We start from the raw sequence: 17,928 nt of genomic DNA, 5'->3' as shown, positions 1-17,928 counted from the left end.
TTGTTGAAACCAAGACTGTTCTCAGGGCAGGTCTGCCGGTTTTGACTATTAGAAGTTGCTTTTCTTAGCAGGTACTACTGTAAAGAAATAAACTAAGAGTCATTTTTACAGGCTTAAAATAATAACAGTATTTTTCAGCATTTTACCCATATGCAGTGCAATCTACAGCATTAATGCTGTAAACCACATTTAAGGTATTTTACAGTGGATTCTACAGTGTTTTACTGTTGAAATTACAAGGAAAACCAACATAGTAAAGAACATAATTAAAGCCGTTTTTATTGAATAGAAAGAAGTAACATATATGAGTAAAAATAAATACTTTCTTGCTGCATTTCCAAACAGTACACAAGTACAAAAATAGGAGACAGATCTTTTAGAATAACTCCCTCTTCAAACAACACGTTTAGTTTAAAAACATCTGAATGCACAATGGAAGTACAGTATTATTGGAGAAAGTATTTTTCACCAAATATAAATCATATATATACACAGTGCCTTGCGAAAGTATTCGGCCCCCTTGAACTTTGGACCTTTTGCCACATTTCAGGCTTCAAACATAAAGATATAAAACTGTATTTTTTTGTGAAGAATCAACAACAAGTGGGACACAATCATGAAGTGGAACGACATTTATTGGATATTTAAAACTTTTTTAACAAATCAAAAACTGAAAAATTGGGCGTGCAAAATTATTCAGCCCCTTTACTTTCAGTGCAGCAAACTCTCTCCAGAAGTTCAGTGAGGATTTCTAAATGATCCAATGTTGACCTAAATGACTAATGATGATAAATACAATCCACCTGTGTGTAATCAAGTCTCCGTATAAATGCACCTGCACTGTGATAGTCTCAGAGGTCCGTTAAAAGCGCAGAGAGCATCATGAAGAACAAGGAACACACCAGGCAGGTCCGAGATACTGTTGTGAAGAAGTTTAAAGCCGGATTTGGATACAAAAAGATTTCCCAAGCTTTAAACATCCCAAGGAGCACTGTGCAAGCGCTAATATTGAAATGGAAGGAGTATCAGACCACTGCAAATCTACCAAGACCTGGCCGTCCCTCTAAACTTTCAGCTCATACAAGGAGAAGACTGATCAGAGATGCAGCCAAGAGGCCCATGATCACTCTGGATGAACTGCAGAGATCTACAGCTGAGGTGGGAGACTCTGTCCATAGGACAACAATCAGTCGTATATTGCACAAATCTGGCCTTTATGGAAGAGTGGCAAGAAGAAAGCCATTTCTTAAAGATATCCATAAAAAGTGTCGTTTAAAGTTTGCCACAAGCCACCTGGGAGACACACCAAACATGTGGAAGAAGGTGCTCTGGTCAGAAGGTGCTCTGGCATTGTTGGCAACAATGCAAAACGTTATGTTTGGCGTAAAAGCAACACAGCTGAACACACCATCCCCACTGTCAAACATGGTGGTGGTAGCATTATGCTTTGGGCCTGCTTTTCTTCAGCAGGGACAGGGAAGATGGTTAAAATTGATGGGAAGATGGATGGAGCCAAATACAGGACCATTCTGGAAGAAAACCTGATGGAGTCTGCAAAAGACCTGAGACTGGGATGGAGATTTGTCTTCCAACAAGACAATGATCCAAAACATAAAGCAAAATCTACAATGGAATGGTTCAAAAATAAACATATCCAGGTGTTAGAATGGCCAAGTCAAAGTCCAGACCTGAATCCAATCGAGAATCTGTGGAAAGAACTGAAAACTGCTGTTCACAAATGCTCTCCATCCAACCTCACTGAGCTCGAGCTGTTTTGCAAGGAGGAATGGGAAAAAATGTCAGTCTCTCGATGTGCAAAACTGATAGAGACATACCCCAAGCGACTTACAGCTGTAATCGCAACAAAAGGTGGCGCTACAAAGTATTAACTTAAGGGGGCTGAATAATTTTGCACGCCCAATTTTTCAGTTTTTGATTTGTTAAAAAAGTTTGAAATATCCAATAAATGTCGTTCCACTTCATGATTGTGTCCCACTCGTTGTTGATTCTTCACAAAAAAATACAGTTTTATATCTTTATGTTTGAAGCCTGAAATGTGGCAAAAGGTCGCAAAGTTCAAAGGGGCCGAATACTTTCGCAAGGCACTGTATATAAAAATATGTTGCAAATCTAACATACAAAAAAGCCTATTAATTAATCATGCTCTAAAATGCTTGATAAAATAATACATCTCAAGCAAGCCTTATACAGTGCCTTCAGTAAGTATTCACACCTCTCAACTTTTTACACTTTTTGTCACTGGCCTACACACAATACCCCATAATGTCAATGCGGTATTATGTTTTTACAAATTAATTCAAATTGAAAAGCGGAAATCTCTTGAGTCATTAAGTATTGAACCCCTTTGCTAAGGCAAGCCAAAATAAGTTCAGGAATAAACATGTGTTTACAAAAGGGACATTGGATATCGAAGGAAGCCTGTACATAATAAAAATATTCCAAAACATGCATCCTGTTTGCAACAAGGCACTAAAGTAACACTGCAAAAAATGTGGGCAAAGCAATACATTTTTGTCCTGAATACAAATCCAATACAACACATTACTGAGTACCACTCTCCATATTTCCAAGCATAGTGGTGACTGCATCATCTTATGGGTATGCTTGTAATCGTTAAGGACTGGGGAGTTTTTCAGGATAAAAAATATAGAGCTCAGCACAGGCAAAATCTGGTTCAGTCTGCTCTCCACCTATGAGCAGGACAATAACCTAAAACACAAGACCAAATGGCCGAGTTACAGTTTTGACTTAAATTTACTTGGAAAAATATGACAAGACCCTGAAAATGGTTGTCTTGCAATGATCAACAACCAATTTGACAGAGCTTGAAGAATTGTAAAAATAATGAGCAAATGTTGCACAATCTAGATGTGGAAAGCTCTTAGAGACTTACCCAGAAATACTCACAGCTGTAATCGCTGCCAAAGGTGCTTCTACAAAGTATTGACTCAGGGGTGTGAATAGTTATGTAAATGGTTTATTGCATTTTCAATAAATGTGCAAAAATGTCTAAAAACATGTTTTCCCTTTGTCTTTATGGGGTATTATGTGTAGAAAAAAATCTATTTCATCCGTTTAGAATTCAGGCTGTAACACAACAATATGTGGAATAAATCAAGGAGTATGAATACTTTCTGAAGGCACTGTATATATTGTGCTACTACTTCAGCTCTTGTTGCAAGTAAGCAGACGATCTGAGTATATAAAACAAAAAATGTTGAAGGTGTAGTCATAAAAAGAATAGAAAAAACATTTTGAATATTCAAAATCATAAGTATGACATTTATCAAAATGACAAGGATACAGTGCTATTAATAAAGCATGTAAACATCTTATGTATTTTGGTATCTTAGTTAAAAATAACCTTTGAAGTAAAGCAAGTGCTGGTTATGACATATAGTCAGTGTTTTACTAAAGTTAGCTCTTTGAACAGACTGCTAAAAGGCACCATGAACGAGTGAGTAGTACTGAGTAGTACTCAGTAAAAAACAAATAACTGGCAGGTCTCCACTGTGAACATATGCTATGTAAAATCAGTAAAACAAATGTCCAGTATTTTAAAACTGCACAGCAAACTCTCCACATTTATTTACCAAAACAAAAAAGGGCTACAAAAGTAGACAAAATGAGTAGACAAAATGAGTAGACAAAATGAGTAGACAAAATAAGTGTATATTGTACTTCAATCTGAAGTCCAGAGCACTTTAACAATGGTGAAGGATATCTATGCACTATACTGGGGTTTATCAACCACTGAAATTTACAGATTTAAAAATATAAATTTAAGATGACATTAGGACAATGAAACTCCCAAAGTCCAATCAAATATTTTTAAAATCTTGTAAACATTTTCATATATACAGTATAAAAATGAAGTATACCATTTCTATAAAACATTCCAGTGACTTTTTGTACAGATAGCCAAGATGGGTTTTCAGATGTCCTGGATGATGAGGTAACTCTCACTTATATTTGGTGAAAGCAAAAACTAACTTCCAGTTCAAGAATATGGATACTTTAGAACAGTAGCACATGACAAATGTCAAAATGTCCAATATTGAGATGTCATTACGTCTTTGTATTGATTTCACAGTACATTTTTAAATGTATTTTGGCATGGCTGAGAACGGAGCGTTCTTTATTCTGTCTCTCAGCTCGATTGGACATGTTTGTATTGAATTGTTTCAAGTGTTACTTCACATTGGCATTTGGGAGAAGAACACGTACATTTCCCAATGTTGACATCATGAAAATGAAACAGAAATGTCTACTCATTGATAAAGAGATCTATATACATTGTTATATAAAACTTTCTCTAGTTTTAGAAAATCAGTGTGGCATAAAAATATGTCTGACTTTGTGATTACAACAAATCCACTCAAAGACAACATGAGGGGAAGTCATTTGTTAAAAAGTAAAAGCAGTGTATAAAACCTTAAAACCCTAAAATAACACTTTGGCTTTTGCCTACCAGGGGATAACAAGATTGTCTAACTTGACATTGGCACTTCTGATTGAAGCCAAGTTAGAACTACAGAGAGGTTGGTTAGGGAGGGCGCTATTCACATGCAAAGTAGTCCTTCAGAGGGGCAAACAGGTGTCTGATGACAGGTACGCTCCAGGACCTGCCCAGAAGCTTCTGCCTGGCACCGCGGCCCATGTTGGACACATCTGTGTAGTGGACCGGGAAGCCAAAGATCCTGGAGGGAACAGAGGTTTCCAAACGTGTGAGCGGCACAGTCTGAATATAATTGTGGGTCTTGGTCTCACCCAATGGTGTTTATAAAACCTGGATTGCTAATGCTATGTATTAGCCAATGAGAGGCTTTGAAGCTACCGGTTGGGCATATTGGCACACCCTTTTAGGACCAGTCCTCCATAGGAATACATGGAATTCTACAGTATTTGAATTAAATGTTCTAAAGACAAAAATGTGTATTTAAGTTTTTGTTTGTTGCAGAGGTGATAGTAACATTAGTACTCTCTAAAATACATGAAGGAAAATGTTATTATCTTTATGTTTAGCTCACATAATATAATTTAAAAGCATACATGAAGGTGTTTGTAATAGAATAAATGTGTCAAAATCGAATGTAGACATTAACAAAAGCGTATTCTATAGTATCCAAAATCTTTTACAATTGAGGAGTACCAAGATGGCTGCGCGGTGGCTTCAATACAGCTCTTCCTGTTAGTCATCCAGGGTTTATACACATCATTGGTCTCACCTCTCCAGTTCGGTGCACCACAGAATGTCCTCTTTGCCATTCATCATGACGGGAAAGTGCTGGTCTTTGCCCTGCTTGATGGAGTTGGCGCGCGTGGTGATGGTGCGCACCTTTCCAAACTACAGGACAGAGAAAATACACACCCATATTAACACTATACAGATGCGATCAAAATATTGACCCTCTTGCTCGATTCACTATTTCTTCTAAAATAAGTGGAAATGACCAAGGCAGCAGCTACTCTTCCTGGGGTCCAGCAAAAGGAAGGCAGTTATACAATTTTACATTTTGTGTGTGCCCTCAGGCCACTACTCTACTACCACATATCTACAATACAAAATCCATGTGTACGTGTGTATGTTATCATGTGTGTGTATGCATGTGTCTCTTCCAGAGGTGTGGACTCGAGTCACATGACTTGGACTCAAGTCAGAAATATGATAACTTGCAACTCGACTTTGACTTTAACACCAATGACTTGTTGTCACGTCCTGGCCATAGTAGGCTTTTTATTCTCCATTTTGGTTAGGCCAGGGTGTGACTAGGGTGGGCATTCTATGTCCTTTTTTCTATGTTTTGTATTTCTATGTCTTGGCCTGGTATGGTTCTCAATCAGGGACAGCTGTCTATCGTTGTCTCTGATTGAGAACCATACTTAGGTACCCTTTTCCCCCACCTGTTTTGTGGGAAGTTAACTATGTAGTTGTTCAGGGCACATAGCCCAAAGCTTCACGGTTGGTTTTCTGTTCTTCGTTTTGTCGGTGTCATTTTGGTCCAGTCCTTCAGCCAGCCGTGACACTCGTGACTTAACTTGCACTTGAGCCTTTTGACTCGAACCCTCTTGATACCCTCCCCAAGCCCAAATATAAAATTGATGCTATTAAAAAAAAGTGTGCAGCGTGTCAACTCTTCATTTAACAGATTACAGTTTGAACTGGACAGCAGCCAATCAAATCGTGCCACCTGAGAAAAAGTTGTGCGTGGCTGTACAGAGGAACGTCGGCGGGTGAATTCAGATGGAGCGCTTGGAAAGATGATACCCCAAATGATTATTTTCAGATATAAATACGCCGCTGTATCAACAAAAAACGAAAATTACAGACGGAGGGGCAACAATTTCCAACTTTGTTCAACATTTGAAGCTGCACAAAGAATCGTGGCTAATATAGCCGACAGCTATATAATTTATAACTTTGCTAGTGTAGCATGTAGGCTAATGTAACGTTAAATCAATGACCCTCCACACAGTCAGTCAGTGCGGGAATGTGATCATTGCAACCAAGATTGAGCTACAACTGGCTAGGCAGTTGGTAGCCAAATTCCTGCCCAACTTTACTGCTGTTCCTAAAACCATTGACATACCTTAGCCTACTGTAACCACATACAGAGAGTATGTGTGGGTTAAGGTTGGGCAATTGTGTACAAGCCTACATCGCCTGATTGCGCCTCACAGCGATCCTCGATAGTCAATCGCTATTGAGGGGGGGGGGGGGGGGGTCATGCCCCGACCTGAGTATTCTTTGTTTTCTTTATATATTTTGGTTAGGTCAGGGTGTGACATGGGTGATGTATGTGTTTTTGTACTGTCTAGGTTTTTTTTGTAGGTTCATGGGGTTGTTTACCATCTAGGTGTTTATGTATGTCTATGGTTGCCTAGATTGGTTCTCAATTAGAGGCAGCTGTCTCTGACTGGGAACCATATTTAGGCAGCCATCTTCTTTGGGTATTTCGTGGGTTATTGTCTATGTTATGCTGCATGTTAGCACAGTGTTTCGATAGCAGTCACGTTCGTCTTGTTAGTTTGTTTTCGTGTATTTCGTGTTTTTCCGTCTTTCATTAAATCATGCATTCACACCACGCTGCGCTTTGGTCTCCTCAATACGACGATCGTGACGGGGGGGGGGGGGTCTTTTTTAAATCTATAAAACAATTACTGTAATTTTCCCTTTCATTCTCTGAGAGCACAGTCTTTCTCACGGTCTTTCTCCTGGCTACCCATATATTTCCATGGAAATATAAAGTTTATTTGGAAAGTAATAAATATATATATTTTTTAAAAGCATTCATGATTTGTGTAAATGTAATATACTAACTATTACTAATATGAAAAGGTATTAAATTTGGTGAAGAGCACATTATGACTTGTTTAGGACTCGAAACTCAGTTTAGAAGTTGAGACTTGTCGGTCTTGACTTGAGACTTGACTTGAGTGCTAAGACTTGAGACTTGACTTGAGTGCTAAGACTTGAGACTTGACTTGAGTGCTAAGACTTGAGACTTACTTGTGACTTGTAAAACAATGACTTGGTCCCACCTCTGGTTTCTTCACAGTCCCTGCTGTTCCATAAGGTGTATTTTTTATCATTTTTAAAAATCTAATTTGACTGCTTGCATGATTCTTGATGTGGAATAGAGTTCCATGTAGTCATGGCTCTATGTAGTACTGTGCATCTCCCATAGTCTGTTCTGGACCTTGGGACTATGACATTTGACCTTTACATTTTAGTCACTTAGCAGACACTCTTATCCAAAGCGATTTACAGTGCATTCATATTAAGATAGCTAGGTGAGATAACCACATATCACAGTTGTAGAAAGTACATTTTTCCTCAATAAAGTGCTAGTAGGAAAGGACAAATGCTATTTAAAAAAAAAAATTGGTGGGGGATATGATTAAGATATCTTATTTAAGATGTTCTTGACCGGAACTGTATATATTGAAGGAGACACAGAAGGACTGAGTGTGGTTTTATTCATATCTGTACTGTACTGTAATAGCATATACAATATATATGTACAAAAGTATGTGGAAACCCCTTCAAATTAGTAGATTAGGCAATTTCAGCCACAGTCGTTGCTGACAGGTGTATAAAAATTAAGAAACACAGCCATGCAATCTCCATAGACAAACATTGGATGGCCTTACTGAAGAGGTCAGAGACTTTCAACGTAACGCCGTCATAGGATGCCACTTTCCAACTAGTTAGTTCGCCAAATTTCTGCCCTACTAGAGCTGCCTCGGTCAACTGTAAGTGCTGTTATTGTGAAGTGGAACAGTCCAAGAGCAACAATGGCTCAGCCGCGAAGTCACACAAGTTCACAGAACAGAACCGGAAAGTGCTGAAGCGCGTAGCGTTTAAAAATCATCTGTTCTCGGTTGCAAAAATCACTACCGAGTCCCAAACTGCCTCTGGAAGCAACTTCAGCACCAGAATAGTTAGTCGGGAGCTTTGTGAAAAAGGTTTCTATGGCCGAGCAGCTGCACACAAGCCTAAGTTCACCATGTGCAATGCCAAGTGTCGGCTGGAGTGGTGTAAACGGTCAAGTTTGGTGGTGGAGGAATAATCGTCTAGGGCTGTTTTTCATGGTTTGGGCTAGGCCCCTTGGTTCCAATGAAGGGAAATCTTAACGCTACAACATATAATGACATTGTAGACGATTCTGTGCTTCCAACTTTGTGGCAACTGTTTGGGGAAGGCCCTTTCCTGTTTCAGCATGACAATGCCCCAGTGCATAAAGCGAGGTCCATACAGGAATGGTTTGTTGAGATTGGTGTTGAAGAACTTGACTGGCCTGCACAGAGCCGTGACCTCAATGAACCCTATCGAACACCCTTGGGATGAATTGGAATGCTGAGTGAGAGTCAGGCCTAATCACCCAACATCAGTGCCCGACCTCATTAATGCTCTTGTGGCTGAATGGAAGCAAGTCCCTGCAGCAATGTTTCAACATCTAGTGGAAAGCTTTTCCAGAAGAGTAGATGCTGTTAGTGTAGCAAAGGAGGGACCGACTGCATATTATTGCCCATGATTTTGGAATGAGATGTTTGACGAGCAGGTGTCCACATACTTTTGATCATGTAGTGTGTGTTTTCGGTGGGATATTGTGAAATATACACTCAGTGGCCAGTTTATTGGCTACAAAATCTCATTCACAAAAATGGTTCATGTGGCCGTGGCTTGCTATATAAAGCAGGCAGACAGGCATCGAGACACTCAGTTACTGTTCGATTGAACGTTAGAATGGGCAAAACGAGTGACCAAAGCAACTTTGAGCGTGGTATGATCGTCTGTGCCAGGCGTGCCGGATCCAGTATCTCAGAAATGGCCGGCCTCCTGGGCTTTTCATGTACGACAGGAGTTACCGAGAATGGTGCGACAAACATACAGTCAGCGGGCAAAAAACGCTACTTGATGAAAGGTCGAAGGAGAATGGCAAGAATCGAGCAAGTTAAATGGCGGGCCGCAAACAGGCAAATAACGAACACACTGGGTTCCACTCCTATCAGCTAAAAAACCAGAAGAAGCGGCTCCAGTGGACACGCGATCACCAACACTGGACATTGAGGAGTGGAAAAACGTTGCCTGGTCTGACGAATTCCGGTTCCTGTTGCGTCATGCTGATGGCAGTCAGGATTTGGCGTAAGCATGAGACCATGGCCCCATCCTTCCTGGTGTCAACGGTACAGCCTGGTGGTGATGGTGTAATGTTGTGGGGAATGTTTTACTGGCACACGTTGGGCCCCTTAATACCAATTGAGCAACATGTCCATGCCCCAGAGAATTCAGGATGTTCTGGGGGCCAAGGGGGGTCCCATCCGGTACTAGATGGGGGTACCTTATAAACTGGCCACTGAGTGTATATTGTAATATACTGAAATAAAACCACTTGTTGATCTTTGTCCAGTTCCACTGAGTGAAGAAAAGGTAGATAGTGTTACCTTAGCCACACGGCCATGTTCCAGACAGTCCTGTAGCTCTAGCTTGTCCATCCCAGATGCACACCGAGGCCTGGCACATGAACAATGGTAATGTGATATGGAATACGAGATATCCATAAATGGCCATTTATTTTACGGCAATGTTTCCACTAGATTTCAATTGGTAACCATGTGTACTTTCTGGCATTTACTTTATTTCAATACAATTGACAACTACCAAAGTAAAACTAATTCATAGGATATAACTGTGTAGTTACCAACCATGCAATTAGGTCATTTTTGTATTGTAAATTAAAAACAGGAATATGAAAGACTGTGTTATTATAGGAAAACAAGTAGACTGTGGGCATCACACACCTGTTCATCCCTGGTAGGTTGCCCCAGAAGTACCTAGCCCTGTGAGCCGCAGACACCTCAATGGCATCGATCATCACTGGATTGCACTGTCGGACACACACACATATACATTTAACATACCACAGCTATCTATCATGGGTTACACATTTTCGCTCTTTACAACGCCTTTGTGTTATGTTGTGAGTCCACAACGACATATAAAGACTACAACAACTTCTAAAACGCTCTAATGAAGTAATGCCAAAGACCTCTGAGATTGTCACTTGCATTGTATTGATATTGTGGATATAACAAACCTCGAGGAAACGAGAGATGTCCCTCTTGTCGTTGACGCCCATGGCGACCACATTCTCGAACATCCAGAAGAATGGGCGGTCCTCGCCCTCCTTGGGCTTGGCCTCACTCAGCAGGCGGTAGAACTCAAAGAACAACCTCCCTGTGCCCTCTGGACAGACAGACAGACAGGAGAACACGTTAGGAGATTTTTAATACAGTCCAATGTTGACTGAATAACAATATATATCAATTGCAAATATCTCTTTGATTGCTGTACCTTTAATGTATATGGAAAACAAGGTATAAGTTTATACTATGCATATAAGAGGGAATGTATAGAAATGACATTTTATAAGAACTACTTCCCTGCCACTTCAGCCTGTAACACATGGAGTGTAATTGGAGTGAAGTGAAGCATGCTTCGTAACACATTAATTATTATTAAGTTTGATTAAGATTAATAGATTTATTTTGTGTGTGTGAATTTTTACCCCCTTTTCTCCCCAATTTCGTGGTATCCAATTGTTAGTAATTACTATCTTGTCTCATCACTACAACTCCCGCACGGGCTCGGGAGAGACGAAGGTCGAAAGCCATGCATCCTCCGATACACAACCCAACCAAGCCACACTGCTTCTTAACACAGCGCGCATCCAACCCGGAAGCCAGCCGCACCAATGTGTCAGAGGAAACACTGTGCACCTGGCGACCTGGTTAGTGTGCACTGCGCCCGGCCCGCCACAGGAGTCACTAGTGCGCGATGAGACAAGGATATCCCTACCAGCCAAACGATGCAGTGTCCTAGATCACTGCGCCGGCCAGGAGGCCCAATTAATAACTTTTTATGAAGTTTCTTACCGTACAGTCCCTTCCTGGCGGGGTTGACGATAGATAGGTCGTTACAGGGGCTTCCTCCTATCACCAGGTCAAATGGGCCCCACTCTTCTATCTGTGTGAGACAACAGCACCACCTACTGTCAGACTGAGTGTAACACAAGTCAATGCCCCAACATTTGTACCCATCTGTAGTCAGGGCATTTTCTCATTCCCAATCCCCTCTACTCTATCCCTACATAGCGTCACCTCCCCCATCCATATTACCAAACAACCCCAACACAGGATAGTATATAGCCCCCACTGGAATCTCCAATTACATTGAATGAACTACAGGACAAAATACAAACCCTTCAACTCAAAAAGGCCTGTGGTGTTGATGGATTTCTAAATGAAATGTTAAAATATACAGACCACAAATTATAATTGGCTACACTAAAAACTTTAACATAATCCTCAGTTCTGGCATCTTCCCCAATATTTGGAACCAAGGACTGATCACCCCCATCCATAAAGGTGGAGACATATTTGACCCCAATAACTACCGTGGGATATGCGTCAACAGCAACCTTGGGAAAACCTTCTGCATTATCATTAACAGCAGGCACTTACATTTCCTCTACTGAGCAAATGTCATATTGTCTTTTTACTAAATTAACATACGACAGACCACATATTCACCCTGCACACCCTTACTAACAAACAAACAAAGCTTTGTTGATTTCATAAAAGCTTTTGACTCAATTTCACATGAGGGTCTGCTATACAAATTGATGGAAAGCGGTGTTGGAGGAAAAACATACAACATTATAAAATCCATGGATACGAACAAGTGTGCGTTAAAATTGACAAAAAACACACCTTTTTCTCCACAGGGCCATGAGGTGAGACAGGGAGACAGCTTGAGCCCCACCCTCTTCAACATATATATCAACAAATTGACGAGGGAACTAGAACAGTCTGTAGCACCCGACCTCACCCAAGTAGAATCTGAAGTCAAATGTCTACTGATTATCTGGTACTTCTGTCCCCAACCAAGGAGGGCCTAAAGCAGCACTTAGATCTTCTCCACAGATTCTGTCAGATTCTTTGCCCAAAAAGTTCCACGAATACAAATTCCATCTAGACACCGTTGCCCAAGAGCACACACAATAACAGCACCCAGGGTAACTTCTGCAAAGCTGTGAACGATCTGAAAGAAAAGGCAAGAAGGGCCTTCTAAGCCATCAAATGGAACTTAAAATTCAACATCCCAACTAGGATCTGGCTAAAAATAAAAAAAAACACCAACTAATGCATGCAGAGCAGAATTAGGACGATCCCCGCGATTGATCAAAATCCAGAAAAGAGCTGTTAAATTCTACAACCACCTAAAAGGAAATTATTCCCAAACCTCCATAAAAAAGCCATCACCTACAGAACCTAGAGAAGAGTCCCCTAAGCAATCTGGTCCTAGGGCTCTGTTCACAAACACAAACAGACCCCACAGTGCCACAGGACAGCAACACAATTGAGAACAAATGAGAAAACAAAAAGATAATTACTCGACACCTTGGAAAGAATTAACCAAAAAAACAAGAGCAAACTGGAGTACACAGTGGCAGAATACCTGACCACTGTGACTGACCCAACATCAAGGAAAGCTTTGACTATGTACAGACTCAGTGAGTTTTGCCTTGCTATTGAGACAGGCAGTCGTAGGCAGACCTGATTCTCAAGAGTCGCTATGCGCACACTGCCCACAAAATGAGTTGGAAACTGAGCTTCACTTCCTAACCTCCTGCCAAATGTATCACCATATTAGTGACACATATGTCCCTCATATTACACAGACCCACAAAGAATTTCAAAACAAATTCAATTTTGATAAACTCCCATATCTATTAGGTGAAATACAAGTGTGCAATCACAGCAGCAAGATTTGTGACCTGTTGCCACAAGAGAAGGGAAACCTGTGAAGAACAAACATTATTGTAAATACAACCCAAATTTATGTTGATTTATTTTCCCTTTTGTACTTTAACTATTTTCACATTGTTACAACACTGTACATAGCCATAATATGTATGGCATTATAATGGTGCCGGAGAAGAAGGCAGACGTTTTACGTGTACCCAACCGATTGTGTTTTATTGCTCGTTTATTAGCATTTTTTGTAACTTATTTTTTAAACTTATTTTGTACATAATGTACATCACGGACTGGCAGAATCCTTTATTTCCTTTAACGTGTCTGACGAGCCCGACGCGAACGATATACTGCTTTCTCGGGAACAGGCCAAGATCCCCGTGATTTGCGTGAAGAGGAGGCGGATAAAAAAGGCTTCCTTCTGAGAATTCTTAGGCGATCAAATAAAGCCCCACTTCCTTCCATTCTACTAGCAAACGTGCCATTTTTATTTATTTATTTCACCTTTATTTAACCAGGTAGGCAAGTTGAGAACAACTTCTCATTTACAACTGCGACCTGGCCAAGACAAAGCAAAGCAGTTCGACACATATAACAACACAGAGTTACACATGGAGTAAAACAAACATACAGTCAATAATACAGTAGAAAAATAAGTCTATACACAATGTGAGCAAATGAGGTGAGATAAGGGAAGTAAAGGCAATAAATAGGACATGGTGGCGAAGTAAATACAATACATCAATTAAAACACTGGAATGGTAGATTTGACAGTAGATGAGTGTGCAAAGTAGACAAACTGGGGTGCAAAGGAGCAAAATAAATAAATAAATACAGTAGGGGAAGAGGTAATTGTTTGGGCTATTTATAGATGGGCTATGTACAGGTGCAGTGATCTGTGAGCTGCTCTGACAGCTGGTGCTTAAAGCTAGTGAGGGAGATAAGTGTTTCCAGTTTCAGAGATGTTTGAAGTTCGTCCCAGTCATTGGCAGCAGAGAACTGGAAGGAGAGGCGGCCAAAGGAGGAATTTGCTTTGGGGGTGACAAGTGAGATATACCTGCTGGAACGCGTGCTACGGCAATCTTTGGAGAATAAAATCAATGACCTACGCGCAAGATTAAACTACCAACAGGACATTCAAAACTGTAATATCAGTCGTGGCTGAACGACGACACTATCAACATACAGCTGGCTGGTTATACGCTGTACCGGCAGGATAGAACAGCGGCGCCTGCAAAGACAAGGGGCAGTGGACAATGTATTTTTGTAAATAACAGCTGGTGCACGATATCTAATGAAGTCTCAAGCTATTGCATCTCATGATAAGCTGTGCACCACACTATCTACCTAGAGAGTTTTCATCTGTATTTGTCATAGCTGTTTACATACCACCACAGTCAGAGGCTGCCACTAAGACAGCATTGAATGAGCTGTATTTCTGCCATAAGCAAACAAGAAAACACTCACCCAGAGGCGGCGCTCCTAGTAGCCGGGGACTTTAATGCAGAGAAACTTAAATCTGTTTTTCCAAATTTTTAGTGTGGTTAAGTGTGCAACCAGAGGAAAAAAAACTCTGGTCCACCTTAACTCCACACACAGAGATGCATAAAAAGTTCTCCCTCGCCCTCCATTTGGCAAATCTGACCATAATTCTATCCTCCTGATTCCTGCTTACAAGCTTAAATTAAAGCAGGAAGCACCAGTGACTTGTGGTCAGATGAAGCAGATGCTAAGCTACAAGACTGTTTTGCTAACACAGACTGGAATATGTTCCGGGATTCCTCCGATGGCATTGAGGAGTACACCACATCAGTCATTGGCTTCATCAATAAGTGCATCGATGACGTCGTCCCCACAGTGACCGTACATACCCCAAACAGAAGCCATGAATTACAGACAACATCCGCACTGAGCTTAAGGCTAGAGCTGCCGCTTTCAAGGAGCGGGACTCTAACCTGGAAGCTTATAAGAAATCATGCTATGCTTAGTCCTGCTTAGTCCTGTCAATACAGGACTAAGATCGAATCGTACTACACAACATTCACAAGGCTGCAGGGCCAGATAGATTACCAGGACGTGTACTGCGAGCATGCGCTTACCAACTGGCAAGTGTCTTCACTGACATTTTTAACCTCCCCCTGTCCAAGTCTGTAATACCAACATGTTTTAAGCAGACCGCCATAGTGCCTGTTCCCAAGAACACTAAGGTAACCTGCCTAAATGACTACCGAACCGTAGCACTCACGTCTGTAGCCATGAAGTGCTTTGAAAGGCTGGTCATGGCTCACATCAACACCATAATCCCAGAAACCCTAGACCCACTCCAATTTGCATACTGCCCCAGCAGACCCACACCACAGATGATGCAATCTCTATTGCACTCAACAATGCCCTTTCCCATCTGGACAAAAAGAACACCTATTGGAGAATGCTATTCATTGACTACAGCTCAGCGTTCAACACCATAGTGCCCTCAAAGCTCATTAATAAGCTAAGGACCCTGGGACTAAACACCTCACTCTGCAACTGGATCCTGGATTTCCTGACGGGCCACCCCAGGTGGTAAGGGTAGGTAACAACACATCCGCCACGCTGAAACTCAACACGGGAGCCCCTCAGGGGTGCTTGCTCAGTCCCCTCCTGTACTCCCTGTTCACTCATGACTGCACGGCCAGGCACGACTCCAACACCATCATTAAGTGGTAGGCCTGATCACCGACACATTGTTGTCTATGTAATGTAGTGTTTAATTCATTTGTCAGGTCAAGCCATCTCTGGTGACCATACACCCAGATTAGCTGCAGGGAATTAGAGTGGAGACCATAAAAACACAGACACTAGTAGGACAGAAATGTCTTACTATTAGTTAAATATTAATTGTTAACCTTTAATATCAAATAGATCAGGTAAATATGTAATTTGTCAACCACACGTCTTGGTCAGTGTTGTATTCGGCACATGTGACTAATATAATTTGATTTGACATTTGAAATGTCATGATTCCTTTGAAACATTTGTGAGTGTCATTTTTACAGTTAATTTCTGATTGTTAATTTGTTTACTATCTATTCCACTTGCTTTGGCAATCTAAACATTTTCCCCGTGTCAATAAAGCCTGTTGAATTGAATAGAGAGAGAGAGAGAGAGAGAGAGAGAGAGAGAGAGAGAGAGAGAGAGAGTGAGTAGTAGTGCTACTGAGACTCTTACGCAACTTCGAGGGGGTGGTGGCCGTTGACTACCTACTGCCTAAGGGTTATGTGAGAGGGGTTGTAGGTTCCCAAAACAGCCAGGCCGAACCTCTTCGGGCCCAGACCCTCTTTGAGGAGTGCTCTGAATCGTTGACAAAGGGATGAATGAGTTCTGGGGGATTTACTCTGGGGATTTACAGAGGCTGTGCTTTGTCCTCTAACCCAGATGACGTCAAGGACTCGCATGCAACCCGGCAGCGCGTCCCTCTCTGCCACTGTGGCGGAGTGTTGTGTTTAGCTATGACTTGGGAGTAGAGGGGGAAGTTGTGTTTTGTTATGAACAGGGATGAAAGCTGGGTGGATAAAGGTTTGTGTGGTTAATGTTGTGTGTTGCTGTATTGTGTGTGTGTGTGTTGTGTTGAAGCACTCAAAAGAGCCCTCAAGAGCCCATGTGTCTGTATATGTTTCATTGTGGATCCACAAAGTAGGGTAGGGGAGCATTCACTAGAACTATAACAGGTGAGGCTCATTAAGCTATAATAAGGTACTACTGTCCTGTCTGGACAGGCAATAGCCCACAGAAACAGCAGTAAACGGGTGTGTCGTATGTGTAAATGTTTGCATTTCGAAAGACACTGAGAACTACTCCATGAGACATAAAGGCACTAGCCCTTGGTTCTTGGCAATTTATTCCCATATGATAAATAATATGAATAATGTAGACCAGTTCAGATGATAATCCTCAGAAAGAAATGTTTCATGAAGCACCTGCTTTACACAACAACAACATCAGTCATTGGGGAAGGGATTGAACTTAGAACTATCCCTTCTCACTCCTCCCTCTATTTGACTTGACTCAGATTAAGTTTGCTCTGCCCATCCAGTTGTCAGTAATGCGAAGAGGGAAAGAGAAAGACAGGGAAGGAGATGTGTTCTGCTTACATTTTTTCTGGTGATGTTGCGCACGTCGTGCACGTACTGGATTCTTCCTTCATGTCGGACGACCCCCACCGATATGGAATCCTCACACACCTCTGACGCAATATAATGGTCCACTTTGAATCCTAGGTCTCGTAGCACTAAGTAGCCTAGACACATGCACCCACACACATGGAAATATACAGTACCAGTCAGAAGTTCAGACACACCTACTCATTCAAGAGTTTTTCTACATTGTAGAATAATAGTGAAGATATCAAACTATGAAATAACACACATGGAATCATGTAGTAAGCAAAAATGTGTTTGACAAATCAAAATATATTTTATATGAGATTCTTCAAAGTAGCCACCCTTTGCCTTGATGAAAGCTTTGCACACTCTTGGCATTGCACACAACTTGCAAGAACCCGGCCCGACACAAGGAGTCGCTAGAGCGCAATGGGACAAGGAAATC

The 17,928-nt window shown here is 41.3% G+C and overlaps 1 protein-coding gene across 18 annotated transcripts in view; it reads right to left on the bottom strand.

Annotated features, from left to right (window-relative positions):
- Positions 1–3,576: 3,576 nt before the first annotated feature.
- dnmt3bb.1 (DNA (cytosine-5-)-methyltransferase 3 beta, duplicate b.1) overlaps positions 3,577–17,928 on the bottom strand; it is a 62,395-nt gene continuing 48,043 nt past the window's right edge. For all 18 annotated transcript variants that reach the window (XM_036947276.1, XM_036947287.1, XM_036947288.1 and 15 more), the window contains 7 exons: positions 17,475–17,620; positions 11,461–11,551; positions 10,623–10,771; positions 10,327–10,412; positions 9,970–10,039; positions 5,250–5,368; positions 3,577–4,721 (listed from right to left, as the gene is read on the bottom strand). In XM_036947276.1, the coding sequence (XP_036803171.1) occupies positions 4,580–4,721; positions 5,250–5,368; positions 9,970–10,039; positions 10,327–10,412; positions 10,623–10,771; positions 11,461–11,551; positions 17,475–17,620 (803 nt within the window). In that variant the 3' untranslated portion in view covers positions 3,577–4,579. The remainder of the gene's footprint in view (positions 4,722–5,249; positions 5,369–9,969; positions 10,040–10,326; positions 10,413–10,622; positions 10,772–11,460; positions 11,552–17,474; positions 17,621–17,928) is intronic.

This window comes from Oncorhynchus mykiss, chromosome 16 (assembly GCF_013265735.2).
Source record: "Oncorhynchus mykiss isolate Arlee chromosome 16, USDA_OmykA_1.1, whole genome shotgun sequence".
NCBI classification, from domain to species: Eukaryota; Metazoa; Chordata; class Actinopteri; order Salmoniformes; family Salmonidae; genus Oncorhynchus; species Oncorhynchus mykiss.
This window is presented reverse-complemented; position numbering and strand designations above follow the sequence as displayed.